The sequence below is a fragment of the Crocodylus porosus genome, unplaced genomic scaffold (genome assembly GCF_001723895.1).
Source record: "Crocodylus porosus isolate Cpor-Errol unplaced genomic scaffold, CroPor_comp1, whole genome shotgun sequence".
Taxonomy (NCBI): Eukaryota; Metazoa; Chordata; order Crocodylia; family Crocodylidae; genus Crocodylus; species Crocodylus porosus.
The window spans coordinates 75,141,905-75,153,971 of NW_017728909.1; the positions used below are offsets into that span (position 1 = coordinate 75,141,905).

Genomic DNA, 12,067 nt, shown 5'->3' on the forward strand with positions numbered 1-12,067 from the left:
ATATTATTTGGACCTATTGGCCATTTTTTACACTTTTTGATTCGTCTATGACCAGTTGAGTACCCAACCCTAGTCTTGATATCTCTGTGTAATGAAAACCCAAACAGAGAAGAGGTGCCAACACCATCTCAGAGAATAAGAAAACAGACTGAATTTGTTTTTGAGATTTCTCTCCAGTACAAAATAGTAAGTCTGTTACTGAACAAAACCACATCCAAGGTTTTATCATTCAAAAGATTTTCATAGGTTAAGCAGCATTTCTATAAAGTAACATTTTGTACCAGAAAGCAACACTTCAAAACTTTTAATGTTACATTAGGATGGCAGACTATCAGAAACTTAATAGATGCTTTTTGTACTAGTGGTAAATAGAAAATACAGCTGCTGGAGCATGCTGGAGGAAAAGTAGCCCTGATATTCAGAGAGAACCATAGTTCTTTGCCAGATACTTAACATTGTCTCCTACAAATACTCTTCAATTTATGTTGAGGCTTCAACTTTTTTATGTTACTGGTTTCTTACATCATCACTAAATGTCTATCCTAAAGCACCCAAGTATCTTAAACGTTGAGAAACTCAACTAATATTTTTCCTCGGAGAGTTCAGGTTCCCTCTTACAATCCAGTTAGTCTGCCTAAGTTGTAACTAAAACAAATGATAATAAATCACATGCTGCAGCCAAACAGAAGTAGAAGCAGACTGACATACAACTCCACAACAAATAAGGTAAACATCAGAGATGTACTGTGTATACATTACAGGCAAGGTTCACAGAAGGACATTTAAGTCCAAAATGTAAATCCCACTTCTCTGTTTTTGCCAGCGAAATGACCTTGTAGGCTGTGCAACTAGGCTCCTAATGGGATCCAGGGCTGAAGCATTCTTCCTCTCCTCCAACACCCACTAACTCAAGCCCGCTGCCAGAGGTGGTAGTAGCCTTAATTTCCTTTTATTGCATATCTTCTTGGTTATAACAGTCACCCAGGTTCACTTCTCCCCTATCTCCATGCCACCTCCTGAGTGAATGCTCCAGCCATCAAACAAAAAGGGTAAAATCTCTTGCTCCTTGTTGACATCGCTCCACATTTCCTTAGCTATCAAAATAGTCATTGGTCAGAGAGAGTAAGCATGACCAGAACCTAATTGGTTAAGGCACTTTTAAGGGCTATCTGGAATGAGGCTATTTAAGTGTAGTGACATGCTTTCCTCCAGCTCATATACACAAAGGACCAGATGCAGAAATGTAAGTTAGGCTTTTAAACAGGAGCTAGGCGCCCAAATACTTTTCTGGATTTGATCTATAGTTAGTTCAAGTTAATAAACCAGTCTTCTGAACCTTACTCCCACATACCTAAGTTTATTTAGATAATGATATATAACAAAACATCAACTCATATAAAATACGTCAGCCTTGTCCATCTGTTCAGGTCTGTCTATGAAGCACAGGATCTGGTCGCTACTGGGAACATAGGGCATTTCTACACATGCATGTGCTGCAGCACTGGGCACTTTTAAGAAGTGCTGGTGTTGCGATGCATGCATTTGTATAAATGGCGAAATGCATGTCAGTGCTGAGAAAATGGCGGTGGTGCATTTTTGAACACATTGAAGGTATTTTAGTTCAAAAGTGCACTGCTGCCATTTTCTGCACGCTGACACATTTTGCTGTAATGTACACAAATGTATCCGGGTGCATCAGCTCGCATGTTCCGCAGACTCAGTTAATTACGTCTGCTCCGCCAGGCTGGATTTGTGGCAGGTCAGAGCAGACAAAGGTATGTGAATACATGTCTATAAGCACTAAAACAGCTTAAGTGCCAGACTGCTAGCTGTGGTTGCCTCCCCATTCAACTATAGTTTTCTTAGCTGTGTAAGATACAGTAATCAAACAGCCAATCTAATCAATGAACCATTAAGAAACAGGGAGGCTAAATTACACTACAAAACCATTGTCTGGGGGCACTTTTCATTACTTCTGTCATTTTAAATGGGGCAAGCAAATGATTAGGGTTATTTTAGTCATAAGCAGGAGGATTTTACTGCATTTACTCTTTCAAAACCTCCACTTAATGTGGGCTTTCCCCTTGGTACAAACTGGTGATTTGGACTCATCAACTCTCCACATGGGTATAACTTTACCTCCTTCATCATGCAGCAGTTCTCAGGCTTTTAAGTATACTAGTGATAAGCACAGTAAAAGGGACTGATGACCTTACCACAGTGGAAAGGTTTTGAACCTGTGCAAACTAGATTAGCACAAACCTCACTTCAAGGATTGGGAGGGAACCAGTCAAGACATCAGCTGATCTTCAAAGCATGTTTTAGACTAAAGCGTTCCCAGATTAGAGCTATAGTGTCTGCTCAAACTTACTCTTCACTGGCTGCATTTTCCTAAACTAGAGAAGTGCATATGCACAACATACAAGTTCCTGTGCCCATGCATGTGCATGCAAAAGCATGTAAATTTGCATCATTTTGTGTACACTGCACTTACTGTGTTTGGGGTCTTGTACAGGATTGCACAGAGTCACAGGGTTTAGGGTTATTTCAGGCTTCCTTCATGTGGGTTTCTGCAGGTACATTTGAATTCAGCCAGTTTACACAGTATATATAATGTAAGATAAGCAATTCTACCTCTTTTTGGCTGGGGACTAAAATATTGCTGGCAGCAATCAGCAAGTGAAAAAATGGAGTGAGGAAAAAGTGCGCTGCTGTAACCTTTTCTAGTTACCTTATGTGGATTTTAGTGAAATGCTTTTTATTTGGAATGACCTCACTTTGACTCCCTCTAAAGTTCAATGGTCATTTCAGATTCGTGACAACAGAATGTTTAGAGTCTGCTCTTCTCCGTGCAGCATTAACGTGGGATTATATTCACAGTTTTTTACCTGGAAAGACCTTTTCCCAGGATAATTCCAAGACGTGCAGTCTGAGTTTGTTTCCAGTAAAGGCTATGACAAAACTCAAGAACAGCGCTGGATCCAAAAAATACAGAAACTGCTTTGAAACAAGGTAGAAAAGCATGCCTCTGTAAGAGCGTATTTTTATCAAACCTTCTCTGGCAAACATGCCAGCAACCCTGGCATCTAGAATAGAGGAAAAACATTCTATTGCAGGACCAAGAAACTTTTCTGGACAGATCTTGTAAAAACATATGCCTCCAAGCAAACTGGTTGCAGCTTTTTTTGCTATAAGGGAGAATAGATTCATCTCAACAAAACCATTAGGTAGACAGAGATGCATTCAAAACACCACGAAATCTATGCGACTACTGCTTGAATGATGGGTGGGGGACTGCAAAAAGCTGCATTTGCATTGTGATTTAATAACCTCAGCGCAGGTGGGAATCACATAGCTCTGCCATGAAGAAGGGTCAGCCCAGTCCAGGTGGGTGGTAACAGCAATGGGGACCCTTCATCTGGAAGTTATAAAATCTTTTTTTGATTTGCACTGATGCAGTCAATTACAAAGTGGTCTTTTGTTGTCTGAAGATCAGATTATCAACATCTACTAGTTCAAGGAAGAAAACAGTAGGTGCCAGCATGAAGGATAGCTGAAAGTCAGAACTAAGAACCATTAGGGTTTAAATCCCATCTGAGTATGGGGGGAGGGGAATGGACAGCAAATACCCACAAAATGTTGATTAATGTCTAGATGTAGCAAGGCCTGATTCCAGCCCAAATGCCAAAGCCCTGTGCTAACGGAGGGTTATGGGGCTTACAGAACCATGGCCACAGCCTTTAGAGAACAATCCATATCCGCGTAACCATGCATAGGAAACCTGAAACAAATCCCAAATGACTTCTGAACGTTGATGCCAAGGAAAGGATCTCAGGCTTGAAAAACATGTAACCTACAAGGCAATGTAGTTACAATAATGAACAGTGCAAAGCTAAATGATGCAAGGCTGACACCCTGTTAAAATTGCTACTGTGTTGTTATCTGCTCAGTCTCAGCAATGGTGAAAAAAGGCCTATAAACAAGTCATCCAGGGCACTGGCTATGTGCTGCACATGAGCCCACCTCTCCCCACTACCTAGAGATGGCAACCCAATCTCCATGCCTCAGCCTGCTTCTATTAATGCAGGTTTTTATCCTGTTCCAGCTTACGATACATTAGTATGACATGAAAAACCAACTAACTTGAACAAAGAACTTCAGACACACTAACAGTAATTAATTAAGAATATCTCATAAATATAGTTTATGAGCCCCAGAAAGCTGTACTAGGACAATGCGAGTAGAAGTTGCATGAGCTACACAGCCATTTTGTTCACATTGTGTCATGTGTGACTGTCTATATGTATGCCCACATATACACATATACATGCGTACAATACTGAACAAGTACATTGTTGCAAACAGGTACCTTTTGGGTCAAAACAAGTGCAGAGGGACTTTCCACATCTTGAACGTGCAAAGACACAATCGAACATTATGCACGTGACAAAGGTGGCCCATCTTGTAGAAGACGACCTTAGCTGTAAATATATTATTACTGGAAATCCATTGCTTTCATGAACTGTCAGAGCCACCATACAATGTGAAAGACAAAAGCTGTTCTACAACTTCTTACCCACTCTTGGCACAGACTGTCTGGTACTTTGAAAAACATGTAGTTACATACCCATAACCTTTAAGGTCACAAGAAATGCATCAACACCACAAGTATGCAATACCGCCTTTCTCATTCTGGGGAAGGAATGCTGCCTGCGTAAAACTTCTTTGAATTAACAGGACTTGTCCTCCCTGATGTGCTGAACTGTGTGCACTGTGGACAACTGTGAGTCTGGTGCAAAAGACAAACTAAACTTTCATTTTACATCTTCCCCACTCCCTCCAACATATACGTAGAGCAGACGTTAACAGCAACAGCAGGTCTTTCCTCCAGATTTTAAGACAGGCGGTTGAAGGAGGAATGGTGGGGGGTGGCTGGAGAACTATCAAAATCTTTATGGATTCAAACCAGAAAAAATGTGTAACGTCTTATTTCTCTTAGCACTACATCTGCAGTGATGGAATGCAAAGGGATCCAGGTGTCCCACATACTACAAAATTCTGCATGGGCAGAGACCTTACATACACTGTATACGTAACCTTGGTATGAAGAGAAATTTTACCTTTAGGCATGGTCCATTAGCAAGGAATCATCAAAAAACTATCCTTGGCTTAGGCTGAGAATAGTCTCTCCATCCGTCTTGATTTGAGTTGAGAGCCACAGTCCAAGATGAGGTGCTGATCTATGTCTATGTTATGGCCCATATCCTTAAGTGTTCACTACCCAAAATCAGCCTCAAAATGAAACAGGTTCTTAATGACACTAATTGTCTTTTATCTATATATAGAAATATATATCTATATAGATATTAATCTATATCTATCTCTATAGATATAGATATATATCTCTCTATATATGTATAGATAGATAAGATATTTAAAGTGAAGTTTCATTGGTATGAGGTCTTGAGTTCTCTTCCTCCAGCAGAGCTATTCTTTGTTTGAGCATCCTCACTTGCGTCTCATGCCTTTCAACCATGGCCATCATTTGTGACTCCAGTTTCTTCAGTTTGTTTTGATGCTTCTTCTTTGCTTTCTCATAGGCTGCCACCAGGTTACTATTGGAAACAAGCAGCAATATAAGAACATTCAATATAGCTGACTCCAAGACACATACTTAGAAACTGAGGCACCCAAAATCAACAACAACTGATGAAAATTTGACACAAAATTTCCCCACCTGAAATCAAATTTTTTTTTCCCCTTAAGGTTTACAGAATGACTCCCTTACAAGCCAGGACATTGTTTCCAAAGTCTCAGCCTTGAGTGAACTAGTGTTCATCCCAGAAAATAAAAATGAGCAAATAAAAGCCTGAGATGCCCACAGTACAAGGAGCAGGAAATGGGACCTGAAAAATCCAAGACAGCACAACTTGTCACTTTCATTAGTGCCTGCAGGAGCAATTCTTAGCCAGGTGCGTCAGCACCAGGGGTACCTTGAGTCCTTTCAAGGGTGCCATGGTATCAAGGAGGCTGTTAGCACTGTGAGGTGTGTAGACATGATTCGCAAGATAAACCTAGAGATTTCAAATAGGAATCCAGAGTATTAAAAGCATGCTGCCCTGTTGTGGTCTTTCTGACTTCTTTTCAACAGAAGAATTTCTCTATTATTTTTCTGTAGTCAAAAACTGAAAGAAAACCAAGAGCTGGCATTATCCAAGGGGTGTCTTGAGTTTAACAAGGAGGTTCTTGGTTGAGAACCACTTGCCTACATGTGTGCAATGTGTGTGATGCCAGTAAAGCCAACTCTCATGGAAAAAAATCATGAGACTCCTGATTTCCAAGTCAAATTAAGTCTGACTCATGATCTCCTGATAGAGAGAGCAAATCTCAGGATTTTTTCTTCTGGCACATGGAGAGAGAGTGCCAAGCTGGTAAGTGTGTGGAGGGGAAGGGGCAGGTGGTGGGTGGGGAAAGTTTGTGGGGTGCCCAGATATTACACTGATGTGGATCATGTAAGTACCCGAATGGACCTTGAGTGTGTGCCTGCTTAAAGTCCAACAACATACATAACATTTTACTTGCCAAATGCACTATCATCAAATCCCTATTGCCCCGCTTCTATTCAACAGGAAAACACCAGGTGGATACTGGCTGAATATCTAGGCTAGCTTGTCACCACAATGGCCAAGCCACCCTGTGACAAACTAGAGCACACAAATGATACTACATGGTGAATATTGGACTTTGAGCATGAGAGAGACCAATGCCACTAATAACTCTCAGTATATCAAAATCTACAGCTGATGCAGACCAGCTCGCGGGGTGAGAGGGAGATGGGATGGGACAGGACACTACCAAACAGTTCAGTGCATGGGATTATGGAAGCAAATTTGATAGGAAGAGCATCTGAAAGGATCAGTGGAGATGAATGAGCCAGGCTCAAGGGAAGGGGAGATTGCAGCAAAGTGCTGTAAATCATAAGCATGGCTAAATGGAGCAATTATTTGTAATGCTTCCCTTCAGGGGCTGGGGTGGGGGAAGAGAACAGCCCAGCAGCAATATAACTTGATCCCATTTCATCCCGCTACAGAGTTCTCACAGTGCTGAGTGAGAGGGATTTACCCCCTGCCCTCAGGAATAACTTTGCAACCTTTCAGACTACTGGCGTGAAGCTGAGAATGTAAAGCCTGCTCATTAGGGCAGGAAAATGATTAACAGCGCACTACGGGAGTGCAGTAGAAATCATATGTGCATCAGCTCGCTAGAAAATCCTTTACCTGTTTGCCCTTTTCAGGTCATTCACAAACTCTGCAGACTGCTGATGTCGGATTTCGCTGCTCTTCGTGAGCCTCTCTAAGGCACTCACTAACTCCTGCACTCTGGCTTTCAGTTTCTTCTCTCTGCATCAGGACACAAGGAATGAAGAAAAATCAGTTAACTGCACAATAGCAATGCTTGGACTTGCCTGAGTTTGGATAGCATTCAGTCACACGCCTTCTGGGTCAGGGTTATGGGAAGAAGGCATTTCCTTTATGCAACTCTGATAATGCAAGATTTATTTCTCAGTGAAATTGCTTTAAACTTGATTTAAAAATGCAAAGTAGCAACAAACTCACCAATTACAAATGGAGGACAAAAGGTCATGTGGGCAAATGTAGGGCAAAATTTTATGACCACAGGGGTTGTCTTATTCACATGACACCTCATTAAAAGATAATAAACAAGAGTAGGATGCGCAACGGTCACAGTTAAAGAGAGCGATCGGTGGAAGATACAGGTTCATACCATGTTCTGTGCACTACATGTGTCATGGCAACTCAGCTAAAGAAACTAAAGAATTTAAGCTTCAAGGTACTATGTATATAGAAAAGGTATAACCATTGTGCATGCTGGATTACTAATCAAGGCAATTTGCTAGTCAAGCACTTGCTTGTTTTGACTTAAAATTTTCTTCAGTAGAGGGGGAAAAAAAGAAACTACAGGAAGACTCAGTGTATAAGAGGAAGACCTCAAACAGCGAAGCTTCCCCAGCATCCTGGATGGCACAGAAGTAAAACATCAATCCAAGGCACCCAACAGCCTGAGTCTGTTGCCCTGGATTAGGAATGCATCAGTTCACGGAGCAGAATGAGGCAGGACTGTCGGGAGCAGAACCAAGTCACAGCATAAAGACGTGACCCACGGCAGAGGTTGTTCTCCTGCAGCTCTGCACAATGCTGTGTTTACAAAAGCCCCTTTGCAGTTGAGACTTATGAAATAGTTGAGAAATGGTTTATAAATCATGTTTTAAAATATATTTTTAAAGGTTTTAACACAGTTACCACAACAGGTGTATACCAGAATAAGATGGATTATTAATAGTGATGATTAGGAGCCTTTTTTATTTGGCAGTGAGAAAATACAAGGGATGAAGAAACAATAATAGGAAATGGAGAGTGACAGCAAGAGGCAGCAAGAGAGAGCGTTCACGAATTTCTTCAGCCAGGGATCTTCCAGGCCAAATTTTTGGCAGGAGTACTCTTAACCCTCCCTGAGTACCCTTCCCTTGCTCGATTTGCTGCTTTGCTTTCTGCTTCCTGAACTGTTAACTGAGGCTTTTGAACAGGTTTACAAAAATAATTCCTAACATTAGTAAAAAGGCAGCACAAAATACATGAGAGTGAGCATGTTCACAGAGTACATCGTTAAATGATCGGACAGTATCTTTCCACAGGACCCCCTGCCTCCATCAAATGCACAAGATTAAGCTGCTTTTTGGGTGAACCAGGGTTTTGCAACTGTGCCGTGTAGACCCCCTCCCCCCCGCCTTGTTTGTGGTAGAAATTGTGAAGGTGGTAACTAATGAGGCAGAGGATTTCAGAAGGGAAAGGGCAGTTCCTTGGTTAAGGCAGCTGGAAGCTGCCTGGGAGAACAGCAGTCTGTCCTTAACCCTGCCAAAGTTCCTGTGTGACACTTGGCAAGTCACTTAACACCAAACTTCTCATAGGCAGTCAACTAATGGTCTATTTCTCCTCTTCTGAGGGCCCACTCTGAGACCCTAGGACCTGATCTGCAGAAATGTTGAGCACTCAGAGCTATAACTGAAGTCAGTGGGAGCTGTGCTTTACACAGATGAAGTGCTAGATAAATAAGTGTTCTTAAAAATCAGTCCTTGGGGGTCTCAATTTGAGCGACAAACATCAGTGGACCCTTTTGACCCCATACCTCAGGTCCCCATCTATAGAATGGGTATAATAATATCATCTTAAAGGGTGCTCAGAAGATGAATTAATGTTTGCGAGGCATTTAGGGCTAAATCCAGGAAGGTTCTTAGGTGTCTAACTGCAATCTTAAACACCCACATCCAAAATCTGGATTCTCAAAACAGTTCTTCAGCTGCCACTTAACCCTGCCCAATCTGCACTGGACGCACTGAAATTTCTTGCTGCCAGTCATGTGCACAACAACCCCTCTCTTCAGCACTTAAACTGAAAAACTGGGTGCTGTATTGGGGGGTAGGGGGGATGACAGACAGATGGACAGGAAAGCAGTACAGTTACACCCCCACTTTGATCCCTGCTCCACCCAAATTTTAAAAGCAACTGCCTTGCAGTAGGCAGCATCCCTGAGGGAGTCAGCTGACATGGTGGGTCATTATCATCTACCTGATCCCTTCTAAACTCTCCCCTCCACAGGTGTTAACGACTCTCTCTCCTTTTTATGGTCTTCAGTGGTTCCACTAATCAAGGCAGAGCCTTTGTGCTGCAAGTCTGCTGTCTTACCTGTTTCTGGTATTTAGCTCCTATTTCATAGCTCTGCAAAATGCTTTTAACACTATGAGAAACACTAACTCAGGTGTGGAAATAATGTTCAGTGAAACACTGGATGCACTGTCAAGATGCTCAAGAAAGCCAGATTTTGTTTTATGACTCTTAAAAAGACGCCCATTTAATTCTAAGGGCTCCAGAAGTAATGAAACATCTTTTGATTATTTTGCCTTGTTTTGTTTTTATACAGGATATATGAATAGCAAATTAATGCCCATTCCAATAAAGTTATATTTATTTTTGCTTGGATCTTAAACTGAACAATATACCCCAGGCCCCTGGCCTATTAAAGTTTCTAGTTTCTTTTTAACTAGGGAAGAAAGTGTTGTGCTATATGTGATGATGCACTATGCTATCTGCATCCCTCTGTTCAAAAAACTAGATCTGCTTTTGCTAGATGGCTATACCCCAGCAAGGTTTGTAAAGTGCTTATCATGACTGTGAGGCTTAGTCCAGCAGTGGTTTTTGGAACACGTCGAGTACACTGAGTTGCGCACAGAACAGAATGAGGAGGAAGAAGAGGAGATATCACCCTTTTACCCATATGTCAGTAAGTACTACCCTGAGGGATGCAGAAAACCACTGCAGAAACACTTCTGTTTCTGTCTAACTGGGAGGAGAGTGCATGAGAGAGAGTGTGAGAGAGGCCGAGATTACTTTATAGCCCAGTGATTAGAGTACTTGCCTGGGATGTGCAAGAACCATGTTTAAATCCAGGGCTTAGGGCTCTCTCTTGAAAGGTGGGAGATCTGCATTCAAATCCTGCTACAAACCAGAAAAAGAGGGATATAATTGTGGGCCCCCCTTATTCCTGGTGACTGCTCTTATCACTGGGCTGCTGGGTAAAATGGGACGTGACCTGGCTTAATAGCTCTGCCACAAAAGGCTTGCAGCTGTGAGTTCAGAGCAGCAGGAAATGCCTCTCTTCCACGCAGACAGAGTTCAGTTCCTATGTCCCTGAAAGGGGCAAGGCTTAAGTCCTGAACCCTGATGCTCCTGCTACTGCTCTTATGCCAACGCATTGTTGGGGGGGGAGGGGGGCTGGGAAACGACTTCAGAGCTGTGGAGTCCACTGGGCAGCATGTAGGTGACAGATGTTGCAGTACTGGATCTAAACCTCCCTTGTGAGCCAGCAGAGCCCCTTGTGTTGATTGAGCGTATATGTCCCAACTTTACAGACTACAACCATTCCTGCTGTTATTTCCTCTTGTTAGCCCTGAAGAACCTGTGCACTATTGAAGGATCCCTGTCTTTTCATGACACTGCTGTCCTGTTAGCCTGTGAGACGTGTTTCTGTAGTTGCCACCCCCATTATGATAGTGCCCTGTGCCCGTTGTCCGCGGTTGGTGAGTACCAAAATGGTCTTGTAAAAGTGGTAGAAATGGGTCTGGAGGTGAGTGCAGTCGAGGTCTTGGAACGTCTCCCTATTTGTTACATTGTAAAGTAGTTTCCCTTTATGCAAATTCAAGTTATGCACCGTTTTCCAGGAATCCATGTACAGCATAAAGTGAGGGAAACCTGTACAGGGTAAATCAGTAATGCCTGTAAAACCCTCCTGCCCACACACATCTGTGGTGGCAGAACTTTAACATGCTGGGATTGCACAGATCTTTAATTTAAGGACAACTGTTATGAAGAGGCACATTACTGAGGCCATAATTTAGCCTGCAGAACTGCTCCTGCTAGAGTGGAAGTACTAGAAGGGAAGTACTGAGCTTGATGTCCCATTTGCAAGGCTGAGAAGAGGAAGGAAAACCCCATCTTTTTACTTGAAAACTGGTTATTTTTGATACATAATCATTAAGAGCTGGCTGGCAAAGAGGAGCACTTCTCCAGGCTTTCTATTCACACCTTATCTATCCTTCAAGAGAGCTGAGAACTGAAGCCTCTGAAAGAACCATCTGAACCAACATGCCACGCTGCAGCCTGGGGAATCTTCCAGGATCCACCAAGACCTTGGTGAGATTAGCCAGCTTGCAGTTCCAGCGCTGGTCTGACAGTGGCAGCATTTTATAACTATGGAAAGAACAACCTACTATTAAGCTAATTCAATGTTAGAACTATAAGTCCCTCTTTTCAGCAAGAGACAAGCTTTGACAAAAGAAGTTAGGGAAAACTGGTTAGGTCAAAATGGAAACAGCCTAGAACCCTAAAAACTCTATTGAATAGCTTCATGCATAAGCTACAAAATGTATTTGTATAATTCAAGTACTTCAGTTGTTTTTCTCCCCCCACCCCCCCGGGGTAGGTGATGGCAGATA

General features: G+C 42.3%; 1 protein-coding gene across 2 annotated transcripts in view; it reads right to left on the reverse strand.

Annotated features, from left to right (window-relative positions):
- Positions 1-2,766: 2,766 nt before the first annotated feature.
- MCC (mutated in colorectal cancers) overlaps positions 2,767-12,067 on the reverse strand; it is a 357,260-nt gene continuing 347,959 nt past the window's right edge. For both annotated transcript variants that reach the window (XM_019532486.1, XM_019532487.1), the window contains 3 exons: positions 7,278-7,400; positions 5,384-5,615; positions 2,767-5,344 (listed from right to left, as the gene is read on the reverse strand). In XM_019532486.1, the coding sequence (XP_019388031.1) occupies positions 5,435-5,615; positions 7,278-7,400 (304 nt within the window). In that variant the 3' untranslated portion in view covers positions 2,767-5,344; positions 5,384-5,434. The remainder of the gene's footprint in view (positions 5,345-5,383; positions 5,616-7,277; positions 7,401-12,067) is intronic.